The following is a 21,015-nucleotide window of genomic DNA, read 5'->3' as shown; positions in this document are numbered from 1 at the left end:
TTCTCCTCCTGCCTTCAATCTTTCCCAGCATCAGGGTCTTTTCCAGTGAGTCAGTTTTTTTGCATCAGGTGGCCACAGTTTTGGAGTTTCAGCTTCAGCATTGAGCCTTCCAATGAATATTCAGAACTGATTTCCTTTAGGATTTACTGGTTTGATCTCCTTGCAGTCCAAGGGACTCTCAAGAGTCTTCTCCAACACCACAATTCAAAAGCATCTTCCACGCTAAGCTTTCTTAATGGTCCAAATCTCACATCCATACATGACTACTGGAAAAACCATAGCAGTGCTTAATAAATATCTTTCAAATTTATTAAACTGAGTTGAGTAACAAAGATCAGCTGGGAATCTAGTATTCAGTTGGGCAAATCATGCCACCTCTGCATCCATTTTCTCATCTGCAAAATGGGGATGAAAATGGGAAAACAGTCTACCTCAGAGAGGTACTGCAGGCTTAAATAGATAATGTAGCTTGAAGTATATTAATGTTAGGGATTATTATATCTCACATTTCTTTCTGCAGGAGTCACAGGGAAAAGTGGCGTTTGATGTTTATCATGGAGAATACGTCCCTTTCTCACCTTTGTTAGAATGATGGGCCATTCTCAGGGAAGCCTGTCTATAAAGGGAAAAATGGGAAAAGAGTAAACATGATCTCTTGGCTTCCAGTTTTCTTGAGAAGGTTTTACAGTTGTGGAAAATACAGTGGTGGTGAGATTTTTGAAGTGGAAATTCCCGAAGTCAGTCAGTCTTTGTTGCTCCTAACTTACCTATCCTTTTAGTACTCTTTTCTCCAAACTTACCTCTGTCTTAACTCACTTCTGGCAAGTCTGAAGCAAAAGATGGTATAAGGTAATCTGAGTAATTTTGGGGATCCTCATTTTCTATTTCATTTCTTGAGATTCCAAAAAGGAAATGTTACTCTGGGCACCATTTATGAATTAACATAATTTTTTTTCTTCTTATGGTTCTCTTTTCATCTTTCCCCTTTCCCCTGATTTTATGTTTTTTTTCTTTTCTTCTCTTCCTGTGCTTGGTCTTTATTTTAGTTGAACAAAATACCAAAGTATATTTGTTATCATTAGTGCTATTCCGAGTTTTTTTTTTTTTTTTTTTTTTTTAATGTGGCTATGCTGGGTCTTAGTTGTGGCATGTAAGATCCAGTTTCCAGACCAGGGATGGAACCCAGGCCCTTCATTCACTGCATTGGGAGCTTGGAAACTTAACCACTGGACCACCAGGGAAGTCCCCGTTTTGTTTTTAATATTTTTTTTTTAAGCACTGTTTGGGGTGGAAGGTGTATCTGTAAACCATGGACTGATTTTTTTCCCTTGGGTTAGTGTTTCCCAGCCAGGCTTAATGTATGCTAAGTCGCTTCAGTCGTGTCTGACTCTGTGTGACCCCACAGACCGCAGCCCACCAGGCTCCGCTGTCCCTGGGATTTTCCAGGCAAGAATACTGGAGTGGGTTGCCATTTCCTTCTCCAACGCATGAAAATGAAAAGTGAAAGTGAAGTCGCCCAGTCCTGTCCAACTCTTCGCGACCCCATGGACTGCAGCCTACCAGGCTCCTCCGTCCATGGGATTTTCCAGGTAAGAGTACTGGAGTGGGTTGCCATTGCCTTCTCCAGGCTTAATGCATATACATGTGCAAAATCTTCCCAGGGCCCTTTTCACTCCTATTACTCTAGCATTTAACACTAACCGATTTTATTCCTTTTTAAGGCTCAACTCCAGGTTTGAGCCTTGCCTGAGAAAGTGGCTTAACCCTGTCGCCACCTTGAACAACACCTTGAACATTACAGGAGTCACTGGGACCCTGTTCCTATGGAGATCTCTGCCCTCCAGCTTTTCAGGACTGTCATGGAACAAGCGAAACCTAATTACCCATGCCTCGTCCATATCCCGTGCCTAGTCCATTTCTGGGAAGGGCACAGCGTGACGTGGGCAGTACACTTGCTCCAGCGTCCTAGGGAGAAATCACCACAGCCTTTCCCACCCCCTGAAAAGCGCCATTCTCCATGTGGGTCTAGATGTTTCCCTTCCCAGGTAGGGAGAAGAACCAAAGATGCCTCTCTCGCGCAGAGTGGACGCGGAGTGACTGTGGATTCTTTGGATTCTGCAGCGCGGGCGGAGCAGGTGACCATTCGCCTAGCAGGCTGCGCGCCGAGTTTAGTTACCTGGCCCAGCGCGGTGGGGCAGGGCGGGGCGGGGGCGGGGCCATGGTGCGATCCTAGGCTGCGATTGGTTCGTGCCGCGCCTGTCTCCATGTGCCGTGCGGCGGAGGCACAACATTCAAGTCCGGGGGCGGGGCTGGCGCGCGCCGGGAGGAAGCGGTCGCGCGGCAGCTGCGGGGCGTGGGGGCGGTGGCAGCGGCGGCCAAGGCCGAGGCTGGAGCGGCGGAGGCTGTGGTGAAGGCGGCGGCGCCTTAGCCGGGGACGGTGCTTCGCCTGTCCCCTTTTCAGGCTCCATGGAGGCGGCGGCGGGCGGGCTCTGCGGCTCTGGACCGCCGCTGCTGCTGAGCGAGAGCGAGCAGCAGTACTACTCTGAGCTCTTCGCGCGCTGCGCCGGCGCCTCAGGCGGGGGCCCCGGTCCCGGGCCCCCTGAGGCCGCCAGGGCTGCCCCCGGCGCGGCCACCGCAGCCGCTGGCCCGGTCGCCGACCTGTTCCGGGCGTCGCAGCTGCCCGCCGAGACGCTGCACCAGGTAGGTCCCCGCACCCCTGCCCTTGTGAGTCTTTGGGGACCATTTCTGCAGGGACTAGGGGGCGGGGTGGGGCGACAGGGCCGCCGACAGGCACCCGGAGGCCTCGGCCAGGTCTCGGAGAGTGGCTTCGCAGCCTAGAATGGCGGCGACGCCCTTGTTCCCCAGGGGACACCAGCCTCCTCCACAGCTCAGCGGTGCTGGGTGCGCCCCCATCTTCCTCCGCTGAGACAGACGGACACTCCCTCCTCTCCCCGGCCGTTTCTGGGGTCTCTGCAGCCTCCCAGACCCAAAGTTTGCCTTGTTCGGTAACTAGTGTTTGTTCTGGCTGGTGTCTGGAGTAACCTCTGCTTGCCGCTCCTGCCCTTCCCTCTCCTGGGCGAGTGGGCGCTTGGGTGCCTTGCAGGATTTGAACTTGAAGGGTGTGTGTGTGTGGCCGGCGGCCCACGACTGAATGTTGTCCGCTTTATATACTACTCGTAATATACACGAATTTACTGTACATTCGCGTACTGACGTATTTCTGCATATTAGTGTTAAACTGAACAGCTTAATGACAAATTGCAGAACCGGGACACAGGGCTGCAAGAGGACATCTGTCAAGGCAGAGCTAAGCTTCCTATTTAGGACTAGACGTGGTTCCCAGACATTCACGGTGAGGGACAGTTGTAGTTTCCCATCTTACCATTATTTGGACTTGAAATAGAATTACCAAGTAACGTGTGTCATAGCTGCCTCCTTTTGGCTGCTCCATACCTGGAAAAGGAGGAGGGGGATGATGCACAGTAGATGCAGTTTTCCTTTTGTGCTTTCCTGGAGCGATACGCATCTTTGTCTGTGTTCTGCTGTTACTAGCACTTCGTTGTGATAAGATTCTTAATATCAGGCCCCAAGTCTGAAATGAAGTTTTCCTTAAAAGCTGGAGTCAGGTTTGACAGAAAACAACAAAATTCGGTAAAGCCATTATCCTTCAATAAAAAATAAAAAGAAAAAAAAAGCTGGAGGCAGTTTGAAAGTTAACATCAATTGTATATTTAGAGTGAGGAGTGATATTTTAAAATCCAGTTCAAAAGGAGTACTGAGGGTTTTATGGTTCACTTGCAGTATCATTGTTTGTAGATTTAAAAAAAAATCATTTAAGACTGCATTTTATACTGCTGGAGCATGCGTATGTCTGTCTGTTTGAGCATAATTTTAGCCACTCTGTAATCTCTCACTTTTCAGAATTCAAGATTTCTGAAAATGTAATTAGTATCCACAGACCTTAACATGGCTGTTTGTCTCTTAAGAAGTCTTTGCTTTGGAGACAGTTTGGCTTCTGCTCTTGAGCAGTTGAACTTGACCAGGTAGAGGAAAATCAATATTTTAAAACATGAACCATGGCTATTACATGAGGCCCTCAGAATACTCCCAAGCATAATTTATTAAATGCTGTTGCTACTTCTCAACTGAAAGAGGAATAAGTGACAGGCCACACAGCAAGTAAGTGACATCTGTTAAGTAAGTGGGCATCTGTTAAAAGGCTTATTTCGTTGTCAGTAATGCATGGAGTGTGATAAGAGATGGTAGGCATATTAAATCTGAATTATGTTGATTGACTTCTAAGGAGTTGGGGAGGGGCCTTTCCTGGTGTTAGAACCCAGGGTGTTTGAGATTTAAAAAGAACTCAAGGCACAGTGCCTTTGTATGAATGAGATTGTATTTTTGATGTCTAGTTGAAACCTTCTTGCAAAAGATGCTGGCAAGAGGGGACATCCCTAGAATATTGCTTGTAATAAATCTCTTTGAGCTTTAGAGCTCCCTTATGCAGCCCAGCATAACAAAAGACTTCCTTCCCCATTCACCTGTGTGTCAGTCGTGTCTGACTCTCTGTGACCCCATGGACTGTAGCCCACCAGGCTCTTTCTGTCTCCAGTGTCTCCTGTATTGGCAGGCAGGTTCTTTACCACTGAGCCACCCGGGAAGCCCAACCTGACACAGTGCAGTAATCGAGCAATCTTTGTACAGGTGACAATGAACATCGAAGGCATCCTGGACAGAGTAATGTAATCGAAAGGGATTCAAACAAAGCCCGCAGCCATCTAATTTGTACTAACCACGTTGGTTGTGTGTAGTGTGGTGTGTCTGGGTGTGTGTACGTGCATGAGCACTCAATTTATCTTGACTTTCATTACCCCATAAGTGTATCAGTCTTTAAAACAGATGTAGATGTTTTTAGCCTTTCCCTGTTAAACAGGAACTTGTAAGTTTAATTAAGTGGTCCAACAGGTATAACTGCCCCATTTGTGGAGGCACTAACTAGCCCTGGTAGTTTCTATGGTAACGGATTTTTTTTCTTCTTACTAGGCATACAACTAAGATTACCATAATGTTCCAGGAAGATTGAAAATCTTACCTGAAGTACATGTTCTATAAAAATATCTTATTTTGTCTCCTCCTTGGAATAAAAATAAATCACTACACCTGTTACTTTGTTATGTAAGTGAGTTATCTTAGGGATTTTTTTTTCAGTTGAAATATGTGTGTGTGTATATATATATATATTTTAACAGACTTTATCTTTTCAGAACAGTTTTAGGTTCACAGCAAAATTGAGATTAAGGTACACAGAATTCCCATATACACTTTGGCTCCGCACATACCCAGCCCCCCATTATCAATACCCTCACCAGAGTGATACATTTTTTATAATTGCTGAACCTGCATTGGCATATCATGATCACCCAAAGTCCGTAGTTTACATTATGTTTCATTCTTGGTGATGTACATTCTTTGGTTTTGGACAGATGTGTAATGACATGTATCCACCATTGTAGTATCATACTGAGTAGCGTGAGTAGTATCACACCGAGTAGCTTCACTGCCCTAAAAGTCCCTTGTGCCCTATTCATCCCTTGCTATTACATCCAAGCCATGGCAACTACTGATCTTTTTACGGTCTCCATTGTTTTGCCTTTTTTCAGAATGTCATGTAGTTCGAATCACACAGTATGTAATCTTTTCAGATTGGCTTGTTTCATTTCGTAATATGCATTTAATATTCCTGTGTCTTTTCATAGCTTGTTGGCTCATTTCTTTTTAGTGCTGAATAATATTCTGTTGTCTGGATGTACCACAGTTTATCCATTCACCTACTGGAGGACATCTTGGTTACTTTCAAGCTTTGGCAGTTATAAAGTTGCTATAAGCATCTGTGTGCACCTAAGTTTTCAACCCCTTAGGGTAAATACCAGCGAGCATGATTGTTGGCTCATATGGTAGGAATGTTAGTTTTGTAAGAAACTGTCAAACTCTCTTGCAAAGTGGCTGTACCATTTGCAGTTCCCCCAGGAATGAATGAAAGGTTCTCTTGCTCTACATCATCATCAGCATGTGGTGTTGTCAGTGTTCTAGAGTTGCACCATTCTAGAAGGTATGTAGTGGTATCTTGTTGATGTAATTTGCAATTCCCTAATGACATATGATGCTTAGGATCTTTCCATATGCTCATTTTCCATCTTGAATTGTATTTTAATGCATCATGATGTTGTTGTTCAGTTGCTAAGTTGTGTCTGACTCTTTGTGACCCCATGGACTGCAGCACACCAGGCCTCCCTGTCCCTCACCATCTCCCGGAGTTTGCCCAAAGTTCGTGTCTGTTCTATCAGTGGTGCCATCCAACCATTTCATCCTCTGCCGCCCTCTTCTCCTTTTGCCTTCAGTCTTTCACAGCATCAGGGTCTTTTCTAATGAGTCAGTTGTTTGCATCAGGTGGCCAAAGTATTTGAGCTTAAGCATCAGTCCTTCCATTGAGTACTCAGGGTTGATTTCCTTAGGATTGACTGGTTTGATCTCCTTGCTGTCCAAGGGACTCTCAAGAGTCTTCTCCAGCACCACAATTTGAAAGCATCGATTCTTTGGTGTTCAGCCTTCTTTATGGTCCACCTCTCACATCTGTACATGACTACTGGAAAAACCATAGCTTTGACTATATGGACCTTTGTTGGCAAACTAAAGAACAGAAAAGCTAATTTTCTGTTTTGAATTATATTTTAATGTGTCATAATAGCCCACTTTAAAAGGCCTTTTGGTCTCTCTGTAAGAGGTGCTGATTTATTTTAAAACAGGTTTCTAGTATGGGGTAGAAAAATGTTAGAATAAAATACTTTTAAATTACAAACAGTAAATATGAATGAGAAATAGGTAAATAGTTTTAAATACTTCAGGACAAAGAATTACAAATGTTAGAGTGATTGGTTTTTCAGGTTAAGAAGTATTTCATTTGTATTGAAAGGCCAGAATTTTACTAGAATGCATAGACTTGGATTGGACATGTATTTGAGGTATTTTAGTTTCTTTAGTGCATCAGGCACTATTCTAGGTGCTGAGGTTTCAGCTGTGAATCAAACACAAATCCCTGTCCTCATGGAGCTTACATTCCAATGCGGATGGTTTTTATTATTTATTTTGGCCAAGAGGCTTGTGGGATCTTAGTTCCCTGATGACCAGGGATCAAACCTGGGCCCTTGGCAGTGAAAGCCTGGAGTCCTAACCACTGGACCATCAGGGAATTCCCACAGTGCATATGTTTTTATTTTTCAGAATTTGAGTAAGAAAATATAACAGCTGGAACATAAGTATCCACCTGAAACTGGCAAGTTTTCTGTTTGATGTAATGAATTAACAAACTGTATACAATATTCTGAGGGCAGAAGGAGAAGAGGGAGTCAGAGGATGAGATGGCTGGATGGCATTACTGATGATGCAATGGACATGTACTTGGGCAAACTTCGGGAGATGGGGGTTGGACAGAGAGGCCTGGTGTGCTGCAGTCCATGGGGTCGCAAAGACTTGGACACGACTGGGTGACTGAACAACAACATAGACTCCTTTATAATATTTATCCTTTAGGATGATGTCTTAGTCTTTAGGAATGTTGTGCATATTTCAGGTAGTCATCATAATGAGTTTTCATTTTTATGATGGTTAACTCCTTGCTTTGAGATAATGTATTTTTTATTGAGATATAATTGAAATATGATATACTAGTTTCAGGCATATGAGATAATGATTCAAAATTTGTATGTATTGTTGAATGATCACTGATATCCATCAGCACACAGTTACAAAAATTTTTTTCTCGTGGTGAGAACTTTTGTAATTTACATTTAACATCTTTCAAATATACATTATCAAATATAGTCACCATGCTGTACCTGACATCCCCAGGACTTACTTATTATATAACTGGGAGTTTGTGCTTGTTGACCACCTTTACCCATTTCACCCACTGCCATCTCTGGCAACCACCAAACTGTTCTCTTTATCTATGAGTTCCAGTTTTTTGTTTGTTTGTTTTTAGATTCCACGTAAAATTGAGATCATGCATATGGTATTTGTCTTTCATTGACTTGCCAGTTAACTCAGACTTTAAAGGAAATAGTTATAAAATACTGTTGATTCTGTATTATAAGGGGAAATCATTAAATGGGAAAAAAGCTTGTAAATAATGTCTGATTGTTTGAGTGGCTTTGATTGAAGTAAAAAAGTAAAAGAAAGCTATGAGAAGTAGAGGATATTTTAAAAATTCCTGTACATAGACTCACCTTTGGGAAGAAGTCATATTTAAAGGTTTTCCTGACATTCTTTGACGCAACTGTTTAATCATTTAAAAAAAACTCGGCAAAAACCAAAATTCCTGCGAACTTTTTCCAGTTGCTAGATTATTAGCTAGAGCTATTTTTTAATGCAAATAAAACAATTTTCTATTTTTACATCTTTATATCATATCCCTTTGTAACATATGCTTTAGGGAGATAGAGGCCAGCAAGCTAAAACAGTAACCTAGAATCTGTGCTGTTTCAGATAAAGTGTTCTTTTTTTGCAAAAGAGAATGAATGCCCGCAGGTTAAGGAAGTTCCGGAGCCAAACCATTGTTTGGTTAAAAGGAGGATATTTGCATAATAGTAGCTTGTGGACGCTTATAAAAAACTTTTCAGGTGTGTAAAACTAGAGCATTACCCAACAATAACTGTGTACCCACTACTCAGCATAAAATGTAAAACAGCCTAATTAATGTGAAAGTTTCCTGTGAGCCCTTCTCTGGTCCCATTCTCCTTCCTCCTCACCCTAGAGGTTGCTACTGTCCTGAATTTGGTGTGCATGATTAGAAAAGTTTTTCTACTTTTATTACATGTTTATGTGTGTGTATGTATATATATAGTGTGTGTGCATACATATGTGTGTATACACACACATACGTATATACACATACATGTCACTAAAATGATAAATTGTTTTGTATGGCTTTTTAACTTAAAAGGAATATAGCACTCTGTGTAACCTTCCAAAACTTGCTTTTCCTCTCATTGTTGTTTCTGAGGTTTGTCCTTGTTGACACATGTAGCAACAGTTCATTTATGCTTCCTTTTAAAAAATCTTCATTACTTACTCGTACAATGACTCATTATTTTATGAGGCCTTTATGCCTATGGAAAGTAGGTGGCATTTTTCTTTGTTAGTGTCTAATGATTAGGGGACTGTTCTAAACATGTACAAACATTACAATGCTTCATAGATATCAAAAAGCACACTTATATTCTTGAGAGTGTTAGAGGACCTTTGAGTTAATGGATTAGACTTTCATAGGCTTGCTTTTCTCTCATTTTTTAAAAAATGGAACCTCTCAGGCAAACAGACTAATACATTAAACTCCTCTGCACTTGCCACCCCTGCTCAACAACCATCAATACATGGTCAATTCCATGCCATCTGCATTCCTACTTTTGTTCTTTGCCCCCTATTTTAACCTGAAGCAAGTCTCAGACATCATATGATTCATAGAATTTATCTTTGAGGGCACCTGGGAGTGGTCACAGGATATGGAACCATATATGTGTTTAATACTGATGACTTATGGTTAAATGGCAAGAGTGAATGATGGTTTTATATCATCGAGCTAGTCTTTAACGTAAAGTAGAGGAAACCAATAGGGAGACTGAAGAAGTAACAAAGTGAAGACTAGAAATACAAGATGGGTTTGAACATTGTCCTCCTGTCACACTCATAACAGCCTTACTTTAAGAATATAGAAAATTGGTTTTGAGGAAGTCTTGAATCTTTTATTTTTTAGGCTGTGCCATGTGGCTTTGGGGATCTTAGTTAACCAACCAGGGATCAAACCTGGGCTCCTGGCAGTGGAAGCTTTGAGTCCTAACTGCTGGACAACCAGGGAATTCCCTGTAGTTGTTTTGGCAATTATTGGTAACTTTCTAAAGAGGGTTTGGTTCCTTAGCAGGTATTTTCAAACTTTCTGTTTCCTGAAGGCAAAGTGTCTAGTATTTTGTATTTATATCATTCTTTGCTTTGGTACATGTCTGGGGCCTTTGAAAAGTGCTTAGGCCATCAAGGTGGAGCCCTCATGAATGGGATTAAGACTGTATAAAAAAGGCTCCAGAGAGATCCCTTGCCTTTCCCACCATGTAAGGACACGAGAAGCCACAAGAAGGGGACCCTGACCATAAGGTAGTCATGCTGGGTTGCTCAGAACTGAGCTGTTTCCTAGGGTGTGGGACTTGCCCTCTTAGAACTGCTTTTGCTGTGTCCCGTAAGTTTTGGACTGTTGTGCTTTCGTTTTCATTTGTCTCTGGGAATTTTTTGGATTGTCTCTTTGATAGAAATAGAATTTTAAAAATCATATTACAGTTGTTTCAGGTATTTCAGTGATGATAAACAATCAGCTGACTGATCTTATCATTGTGTTAAAAAACACATGTACTTCCACCACAGACTTGTTTTTTTTTTTTAATATTTTGGTAGCTGTAGTTCAGTGTATTTTGTCTATAATCCTGTGTATTTTATTTTATTTTGGCCACGCCCCTCAGCTTGTGGGATCTTAATTCCTCAACCAAAGATCAAACCCAGGTCCTGTCAATGAGAGTGCCAAGTCCTAATCACTGAACTATCAGGGGTTTCCTAATAATCATGTGTATTTTAAGTGTTTACTTTTATGCATTTACGTTTATTCTGAGAAGAGGTCCATGCAGACTGCCCACAGGGGTCGAAGCACAAAAACTGTTAAGAAGCCCTTTGCAAAAGAATTATGAGGTGTCTAGAAATTCCAGTTCTTCGTTGCTCATTGTTTCCAAAGTCAGAATGGTAGCAACACTGCTGCCAATTCTAGGTCAGGAATGAGATTCCATCAGGCTCTTGTGGTCCACTCCCACCTCCAGTGCCCCATCTGCCCTGTAAAGGGGAAGGAAGCCCAGAGTGAATGGGTGCTCAGCTACTTCCTCTAGGACCTCACTCTCAAGTCACTGCTGCAGCCCGGGCTTTGAACCTTCTCTGCTCTTGACCTATCTGGTTCTCTCAGTCTTGCTTCACTCCAGAGAACCCCTCTGGAGCATGGCTGTTTGGCCTGTTTTATTTACCACTTATTATGTCTAATTCAGAGGCTGGCTGGAACATGGACTTGTAGGAAAAAGTGATTTTTACAGGCTGGAGAAACTCAACTATCCTAATAATTTAATTCAGGACCAAGAGAGGCCATTAATATTAGGCTAGTAGTAAATGTTTGCTTTGACTTAATTCACTTGTAACACTTTGCCCTTGGTTTACAGAAAAATATCTTTGTTCAGCCTTCTGGGGATAATTAAGTGTTTTACCTGTGTTAATTTCCTGACTAATTGAAGTAAATCCCATAAATGCCAGCAATTAAGAATTGTTTTTGTTTTTTTAAAAGCAGGTTTTCTTAAATGTGTAATGTTTGCCCCTGATGCTTTCAGAAGAACATATTTAATACAATGATCTCTTTGTTTCTTGCTTAGTTCAGGATCAGCCTTGTGAAAAACAGATGATCATACATGAACAGCTTTTTGCCCCTGAAGATGTTTGGTATACTAGCCTTTTGAGTTTATTTTTTCTTTAGGATCTCTTTAAAATTATTTTAAAATGTTTGGACTCCTATCCTTTGCATACGTTCTGCAGTCTGGTAATTTTATCATCCTGTTATTGAGAGATGGCAATGGAAGTGAAGTGTGTGAAATTTAGCACATGGATGTTTTAGCTTCTTTTAATTTATTGTTTGTTTTAGATCAGAGTTTCTCCATCTCAGCACCACTGATGGGGCCAGGTCATCCTTTGCAGTGACACTGTCCTATGTATTGTAGGATGTCTAGCAGCATTCCTGGGCTATGCTCGCTAGCTGCTAGTATCTATCCCTTCCCCAGTTGTTACAACCAAAACTGTTTGCAGACATTGCCAGGGGGCAGAATCTACTCTGGTTGTAGATACATGGTGTCTGCATATATACAATCATGGTAGCTGCTTCCATTTATTAACTGATCACCATGTATTTTACCTTGTCCTGTAACTTGTAGAGGACTTCCCAGGTGGCGCAGTAGTAAAGAATCCTCCTGCCAATGCAGGAGATGTGGGTTCTATCCCTGGGTCAGGAAGATCTCCTGGAGAAGGAAATGGCAACCCACTCTAGTATTCTTGCCTGGGAAATCCCATGGACAGAGAAGCCTGGTGGGCTACAGTCCACGGGGTCACAAAGAGTTGGACATGACTGAGCACACACACACGTAACTTGTAGAGGCTCATGTCATTTAACTCCAAACCACAAGATTGATATTATCATCCCCAGTTTGAAGAAAGCAGAACAGAGGTGCAGAGGTTTAGTAACTTGCCCAAGGTCATGCAAATAAGTGACTTCTTATTAATTTATTTGAGTTGGAATTCAGTCTTTGTTTTTATTTATTTATTTGCCATGCTGCGCATCTTGCGGGATTTTAGTTTCCTGACCAGGGCTTGTACCCAGACCTTTGGCAGTGAGATCATGGAGTCCTAACCACTGGACCACCAGGGAATTACCAGTCTTTGTTTTTATTTTTAAATAATTAAAACATTTTATGTTATTGAAATATAGTTGATTTACAGTGTCGTGTTATGGAATTGTTTTTGTTAGAGACAAACTAAAAAGGAAAGGGTGTTTCCTGATGACCTCCCAGTGGCTGTTGTTTCCATGACAGTTCTGTGTAAGTGTGGGAGTTATTGCTTGAAGGGGTGATTCTCTGGGTGCGTGTCTGAGGATGGTTTGGACCATTTCTGAGGTGTGTCTGTGGTAGGGTGAAGCAGAACATGGGACTGTCTAAGGGCCAAGCCAGTTCAACTTTGAGGCCAAGGAAGTCATCAGAAATTGGGGTCATCAGCAGCCTTCAGGCACGGCATGCCCAGAGGGTTTACTGAGAGCAGGAACGCTGAGGTGTGGAGCAGCCGCCGTGGCAGTTGGCCTGTGTTGCTGCTGGAACTGTGAAGGGTGCTTTGCCTACACGGACAGTAGTCTGGAAGACCACGAATGTCCTTGGCAGTGAGGGGGTGGGGGGCTGAGGGATAAATGTGGCCGGCTCTGTCCCCTGCTGGCTGCCGTTCTGGAGGCTGGAAGCATGGGAGCCTGCATGTAGAAGCTCACAGAGGCCCGCCTCTTGGATAGAGTGTGGGCCAGTGGGCCGGGGGTGACTCTGGGTGACAGATGGAGGGCCAGCTCAGGGTGCAGTCTGGGCTGGAACCCAGCACTCTGGATCCTTCGAAGAAAGGGACATGGCTGGTTTGAGGTGAGAGAGGCCACTTGTGTTCGGTGGGCCTGTGGTCCTGCAGCCCTGCCCTCTAGGAGGGCTGAGAGGGCTTCTTCCCACTTCTCACTGGAGGCCTTGAGGCTACAGGGGCTGTGCGCACGGGAGCTTTTCGATCAGAGTGGGGCAGTCATTTCCACGGATTGCAGTGTTTTTTCTTGTTCAGGGCACTGGGAAACATATAGCCATGGAGTGACCCTCTGGCAGTTTCTGCGAGGACTGGCTGTACGTGGTGGGAAAGGGCACCCTGGGACTGGAGCTGAGTTAATTCAGGGCAGTAGAAAGTGTCTTATAACATTTAGGCATATGACCTTACGTTACATGAGCTTTTTTCTTTTTTCTGAAGGATAGGATTCCTCTGTGTGTGTGTGTGTGTACATTGCTCAAACCAACAAGGCCCTGTTGAGCAAACCAGGGCTCATAAAATCCTAGAATCCTCCTCATATACTGCATAGTAAACTCAAATGCAAAGAAATAGCTTCGTTCTCATTTGCATTCTTTATGGGCTAGCAAATCTTCTGGAAAACTTGTTGCCATGGCAATGGGATATTATCTATCTCAGTAGTGTACTACATAAAAATAGCCCTTTGTGTTCAAGGGTGATGTTGGTGACAGGTGGTTTGGTGAATGTTTAGCAGGGTGCTTTGTCAGCGTTCCATTGTTTACGATTGTGAAATAGAAATGAGCATTGATTTGTTTCCCTGTCTCAAAATGTGATTTCATCTGTAAAGGGCAGGTGGTGGTGCTCTGTTTAATTGTGTGTTATAAGTCTTCCTTTGCAGGTCAGGTAAATATGATGATTGAAGCCACCTCTCATGGTGATAAGGAAGTGGCTTCTCTTTCTGTTGGTGCTAGAGGGTGTGCAACACCGGAATGAGTCTGGAGCAAGTAGTATAATTCTCTCATTCTTCAACAAATGCTTCTTCCTAAGTGCCATGTTCTTATAAACCCAAAAGTAGAAAGTGGTCAGGCGGACTAGATGAGCTCTGAGCTGTTGATCAAAAACTCATTTCTTGTAGGTTCTTAAATGGAACAGATATTTGATGAACGTGAGTTTCCCCTGCTCGTTTGAGCATTGATATCATGTATAGCCAAGGAAGAATTCTCGACCCTACATTTGATCTTTATTTAAAAAAATCCTTTGGGCAATTTAGTAGAGTGATAACTCTCAAACATTTGTCATCTTCTCACCTTATTTCTAGAAATGTGTCTTACATGTATATAGCAGGTTTCTATTGCTGAAATAAACTTTACTCTAGTTTTGAGAATTTTAGACTCTCTTAAGAAATACTGTGGCTTGGAGTTTTAGACTTGAAAGTCAATGTTTAAATTCTGATATACTTTGTACTATTGCAGAAATGGAATCATTACCCCATTGTATTGAATATTTTCTCCTGGAGTCAGTATGAATATCTTTTTGCTGATAATATCAGAAATAGTTGTTAAGTGGCTTGCTGGGTACCCAGTACTACTTTTAGAACTTTTTTTGTGTGTGTTAACTCACCCATAAACATTCTGAAATGTTTTTGTCACTATTTTCCAGATGCAGCATACTTATTAGTATGCTTTTTGGTTTCTGGTGAGTAAGTATTGTGCCATGTAGGACTTAATTGCTCCTTCTTGCTGTGTTGATGTGTTTCTGATAACTGAAAGCATTTTTCTGCCAGGGGATGGCCAAACACAGCCTGTGGGCCAAATCCATCCTGTCACCTATATTTTTTTGTATGATTTATGAGCTAAGAATGATTTGTAACTTTTTAAAGGGTTGGGAAAAAGTAAAAAGAATATTTCATGACCCTTGCAAATTGTATGAAACTCAAATTTCAGTTTCTGTAAACAGAGTTTCCTTAACACACAACCACACTTCGATGTTTACGTATTGTCCATGGCTTATCTACCCTAGACTGGAGGGCTGAGTAGTTGTAACAGAGACTGTATAGCCCATAGGACCTAGAGTATTTACTGAAGTTTGCAACACCTATTGTATATGCTTCTACATCTAGAATGGGAGATTGTACTGAATACTAAAAGCAGATTGGATTTATGTATAGGTTCTCTTTTGGGAACATTCCTTTCTTCCACTTTTTACTGTTTTTACAAGCTGAGTTTCATGTGCTATGGCATGTCTCAAATATACTCAGTTTCAGTTCTTTTTCTATACCCATATTGGTTTTTATTGTAATGGATATTCATAACCCTTCCCAAATCTGGGAGCCTAATGAATTTTATCATTATTATTAGTTAATACGTTTTCTTCACTTGGTCAGTAATTGTAATTCCCCCTGCTCTATTTACTTCCAACTATAGTGGTTTCTACTTTTGGGCTTTCAGCCAACATATAAACACTTGATGCTTTAATAATCCTAAGTAAACCACCTGTGCTAATTATGCTATTTTAGTTTAGTAAATCCTCTATATGATCAAGATTACATCTTCTACATTCATCCTGTTGAATTTAATAAACTCAACATAATCAACTTTGGAACATTTGAAATTATTTAAAAACTATGTTTTCTCCTTTTTCTCTTGTTTCCCCACTTTTTAAATAACAGCTTTATTGATATATAATTCGCATACCATACAACTTACCCTTTTAAAGTGTACAATTTAGTTTTTAGCATATTCACTATCTAGTTTGAGAATTCTTTCTTTGTTTTTGAAGACTAGTTGATTTGCAATATTGTGTTTCAGGTACATAGCAAAGTAATTCAGTTATTATATATATGTGAGTTTGTGTACCTGTATGTATATATATATATATTTTTCAAATTTTTTTCCATTATAGGTTATTGCATGTTACTGAATATAGTTGCCTGTGCTATACAGTAAATACTTATTATTTATCTATATATTTTATTTTTTTGTCTCACCACATGGCTTGTGGGATCTTAGTTCCTCATCCAGAGATTAAACCCATGCCCTCAACAGTGAAGCATGGAGTCCTAACCACTGGATTGCCAGGGAATTCCCTATCTGTTTTATATATAGTAGTGTATATCTGTTAACTTCAAAGTCCTCATTTATCTTTCCCTATCCCTTTCCCCCTTTGATAGCCATAAGTTTGTTTTCTGTGTCTTTGAGCCTGCTTCTATTTTGTAAATAAGTTCATATGTATTATTTTTTAGATTCCACATATGAGTAATGTCATGTGATATTTGTCTGACTTCATTTAGTATGACAATCTCTAGATCTATCCATGTTGCTGCAAATGGCATTATTTTGTTCTTTTTTATGACTGAGTAATATTCCATTGTATATATGTACCACATCTTCTTTATTCATTCCTCTGTTGATGGACATTTAGGTTGCTTCCATGTCTTGGCTATTGTAAATAGTGCTGCAGTGAGCATTGGGGTGCATGTATCTTTTCGAATAGAGTTTTCACCTTTTTTGGATATATGCATAGTAGTAGGATTGTTGGATCATATGGTAACTCTATTTTTAGTTTTTTAAGGAAACCTCCATACTGTTCTCCATAGTGGCTACACCAATTTACATTCCCAGCAACAGTGTAGGAGGGTTCCCTTTTCTTCACACCCTGTTTCCAGAATATTTTTACCACCCCCCAAAGAAACCCTGTAACCACTAGCAGTCACCCCCAGTCCCAGTATACCTAGGCCACCACTGTTTTCAGTGTTCATCCATGTTGTAGTATGTACCAGTACTTTTTATGGGCCAGTAGTATTCTGTTATATGGACATGCCACATTTTATTTATCCATTCATCAGTTGATGGACATTTAGGTTATTTCTACTGTTTGACTATTATGAATAATATTGTTATGAGCATTTTGGTACACGTTTTTGTGTAGATATATGTTTTCATTTCTCTTGGTTAATTACCTGGGAGTGGAATTGCTAGGTCAATTGAACATAACTGTATGTTCAATCTTTAGAGAAACTGCTAAACTCTTTCCCAAAGTGCTATGCTGTTTTACATTCCCACATGAGGATTTCAATTTCTCTACATCCTTGCTAACCTTTGTTATTGTCTGCCTTTTTTATTATAACCATCCTAGTAGATGAGAAATGGGATTTTGTTGTAGTTTTAATTTGTATTCTGCTAATGACTGATGATGTTGATGATATCATGTGCTTATTGGCCATCTATATATCTTGTTTAGAGAAATGTCTATTTAAGCCCTTTGCCCATTTTTAAATTGCATCATTTGTTTTTATAAGGTACTAAGTTCTTTATATATTCTAGATACAAGTCTCCCATCAGGTAAGTGACTTCCTAAACATTTCTCACATTCTGTGGGTTGTCTTTTTACTTTCTTGATGTTATTCTTTGAAGCATACAATTTAAAATTTTTGATGAGTTTATTTACTTTTTGCTTTTGTTACTTCTGTTTTTGGTATTTAAGAAACCATTTCCCAAACAAAAGTCATAAGATTTATCTCTATGTTTTCTTCTAAAAATTTTGCAGTTTTAACTCTTTTATTTAGATTTTGATCCCTTTTGAGTTAATTTATATATATATAGTGAGGTAGAGGTTCAGTGCCACTCTTTCGTATATGGCCCTCCAGTTGTCCTAGTGTCATTTGTTGTAAAGTTGTCCTTGGATCATTCTTTTCCCATGGAATGGTTTTGGAATCCTTGTCCAAACTCGATTGACCATAAAGATAAGCACTTTTGTTTGGATTGTCCATTCTATTCCATTGATCTGTATTTCTATCATTATACCAGTACCACACTTTTTTGATTTGTTTTATTTATTTTTGAGGCACATGTTCCCTTTTCCCCCATCAGTTAAACTTAGGACATTTCACAGTTGGTGGCATCTTAAATTTCATCAAAGCTTGCAGACTGGGCATTAGTGGCTTGGGAGAGGATACTGGAGTCTGCAGTGGAGCACTGTTAACTCTTAGGAACTGAATGGGTAGGAGATAGTGGTGAGGATAGTGAGAATGGTGGTAAGTTGGCTGCTTCCTTAGTGTGGTAAGTTGGCTGCTTCCTTAGTGTTTAGCAGCAAACTTGAAGCAGGAGTCAAAAATAGTCTCACTTTACTTAATTTCAGAGCTGACTACTAATGGTTCCAGTTTCTTTTTCTGGATTCTTTTAAGAAATACTGCATCACTGAATGCTATTGATGGCACAGAGGATAGCACTGTGGAAAATAGGGACATTGACCATTCTTAGTCAAAAAGATTGACAGAAGTCCTATTCTGAATGTGAGGAAGTTTTAGGGAAACCTTGAACAATTAATTTTGCTTATTTTCCTTTTTATGAATATGTGAGTGATAAATGAAAAATCTAAATCTACAAGAGCTCCTATAATAAGTCTAAGATAAATGCAAAGTGGTAAAGTTTTACATCTTATTTGGCTGCATTTGATTAGTGCTACCTGAAACATTGGTGTCTTAGGTTGGAAATACTGTTATATTCTGCTTTGAGCTCTACCACCTCAGAGGGAGTTGGGTCCTTTCCCAGAGTTTGTTCTATGAGTTGACCTTTTTGGTTTCCACTTCCTGCAGTCACTGTATGTCCATCTGTTTTCTAGTAACTGTGATTTTATTCTTCTTTCCCTTTCTCTTGGTCTTGTATCATTATTGTAGTGGCATTTTGAGTGAGAGCAGAGGTTAACATGTATATTCAACCCAGTAGGGATATTCGGTCACCCAAGGGACATTTACAGAAAATGACTTTGAGAAAAGCTGCAAAAAATAGTACAGAGTTCTATTTATCTCCCTGTTTGTTTAACTTTAACATTTTATATACCCATAGTACAATTATCAAGAGAAGGAAATTAACATTGCTACAATATTATTAACCAAACTACAGACCTTAATTCAAACTACAGATCACCTTTTTCCACTGGTGGTCTGTTTCTATTCCAGGATACTATGCAGGATCCCATGTTGAATTTACTTGTTATTTCTCCTTAGTCTCATCTAGTCTGTAACAGTTTCTTAATCTTAACTTTCATGACACTTTTGAAGAGTACTGATCAGTTATTTTGCAGAATGTCCTTCAAACTTTTTGAATAAGATCATACATTTCTGGCAAGGTTACTAAAAAAATGATGATGCATCCTTTCTATGATGATGCAGTGTATTGTGAATTTCCTAATGTTAATATGTCTTGTTACATGTGGCTCAGATCATGAACTCCTTATTGCAAAATTCAGACTTAAATTGAAGAAAGTAGGGAAAACCACTAGGCCATTCAGGTATGACCTAAATCAAATCCCTTATGATTATACAGTGGAGGTGATGAATAGATTCAAGGAATTAGATCTGGTAGACAGAGTGTCTGAAGAACTATGGATGGAGGTTCATAACATTGTACAGGAGGTGGTGACCAAAACCATCCCCAAGAAAAAGAAATGCAATAAGGCAAAATGGTTGTCTGAGGAGGCATTACAAATAGCTGAGAAAAGAAGAGATGTGAAAGGCAAAGGAAAAAGGGAAAGATAAATGCAACTGAAAGCAGAGTTCCAGAGAATAGCAAGGAGAGATAAGTTAATCATATTTAGGAAATTTAATACTGATACAGTACTTTGTCTCAAGCCTATATCCCAGTTTCATCACTTGTCCCTAAAATATTATTTGTAGGAATCTTTTTGTTCTTTCCTGATACAGAATCCAACCCAGGATCACAAGTTGAATTTATCATGGCTTCTTAGTCTCCTTGACCTGAAATAGTTCCTGTAAGCTTTGTCTTTTGTGACACTGACATTCTGAGCAATGACATTTCATGACTCTATCTTGTAGAATGTACCACATTGGGGTTTGGTTGGTGGCTTCTCTCGTTTAGATGAAGATCATGCATTTTTGTCTGGTTACTGCATCAGTGGCGTGCTCTTCTCAGGTAATGAATGCATGGGGGCATAAGATGTCTCGTTGCCCTTCATTGGTGATTTAAATTTTAATCATTTGTTTTAAGTATCATCTTAAGTCTGAAGTGTTTTTAGGTATAAAGTATTAGAGTGATCAGTACAATGGAGCCTCTTACAGTGGCTAAATCCAGTGTTTAGATTGAAAAATTTTGATCGAAAAGGCTTTCAAAATCATTCAGATTGACACAAGTGTGCATGCTCAGTTGCTTCAGTCACATCTGACTGTTTGTGACACTATGGACTGTAGCCTGCCAGGCTCATCTGTCCTCCAAACTGTTTTAATTTTTTTGCTTGAGTCATTTTCTACCTTTGAAATGTTAATATATGATTTAACCATTCACGACTGTTGAGGTTCCTCATGCAAGCATTTTTTCCCTTAAAATTTTTGTATGGTAGTAAAATATACACAAAATATATTGTTTTAACCATTTTAAGTGTACATTTCAGTACATGAAGTACATTTTCAAAGTTGTGTAACTGTCACCTCTGTCCATTTCCAGAGCTTTTTCTTCATCCCAAACAGAAACTGAGTACTCACTAAGCAGTAACTCTCCATTGCCCCTCTACCCCCAGCTCCTGGTAACCTTATTTTATATGCCATAAAAATGGTGTTTTAGAATAAACAACTTCCTGTGTTATCTGGGAAAAAAATCACTCGACTTTTGCGCGCATGTCAGAACTATGATAAAAATTTACTTGCCATATAATGTGGGGCAATTTCTGAATTTTGCCCTGAGTTACTATATAGTAGCTCTAAAACCTGGTAAGGGACGCAGTTCTGTTGTGAAAGGTAACAGAAATAGTCATTAGTTTGATAATCTGTACCTCTGGGGTTGGGTGTTTTAGATGGGGTAAAGGCATGATGAG

At 40.4% G+C, this 21,015-nt stretch overlaps 1 protein-coding gene across 2 annotated transcripts in view; it reads left to right on the top strand.

Moving 5' to 3' along the window:
• The first annotated feature begins 2,312 nt into the window (after window positions 1–2,312).
• The window catches only part of REPS2 (RALBP1 associated Eps domain containing 2), a 250,518-nt gene continuing 231,815 nt past the window's right edge, over window positions 2,313–21,015 (top strand). For both annotated transcript variants that reach the window (XM_070464477.1, XM_070464476.1), the window contains exon 1: window positions 2,313–2,700. In XM_070464477.1, coding sequence (XP_070320578.1) covers window positions 2,467–2,700 — 234 coding nt within the window. In that variant the 5' untranslated portion in view covers window positions 2,313–2,466. The remainder of the gene's footprint in view (window positions 2,701–21,015) is intronic.

The sequence above is a fragment of the Odocoileus virginianus genome, unplaced genomic scaffold (genome assembly GCF_023699985.2).
Source record: "Odocoileus virginianus isolate 20LAN1187 ecotype Illinois unplaced genomic scaffold, Ovbor_1.2 Unplaced_Contig_25, whole genome shotgun sequence".
Lineage (NCBI taxonomy): Eukaryota > Metazoa > Chordata > Mammalia > Artiodactyla > Cervidae > Odocoileus > Odocoileus virginianus.
Note: the sequence above shows the minus strand (reverse complement) of the source record. Positions and strands in the feature narration are given on the sequence as shown.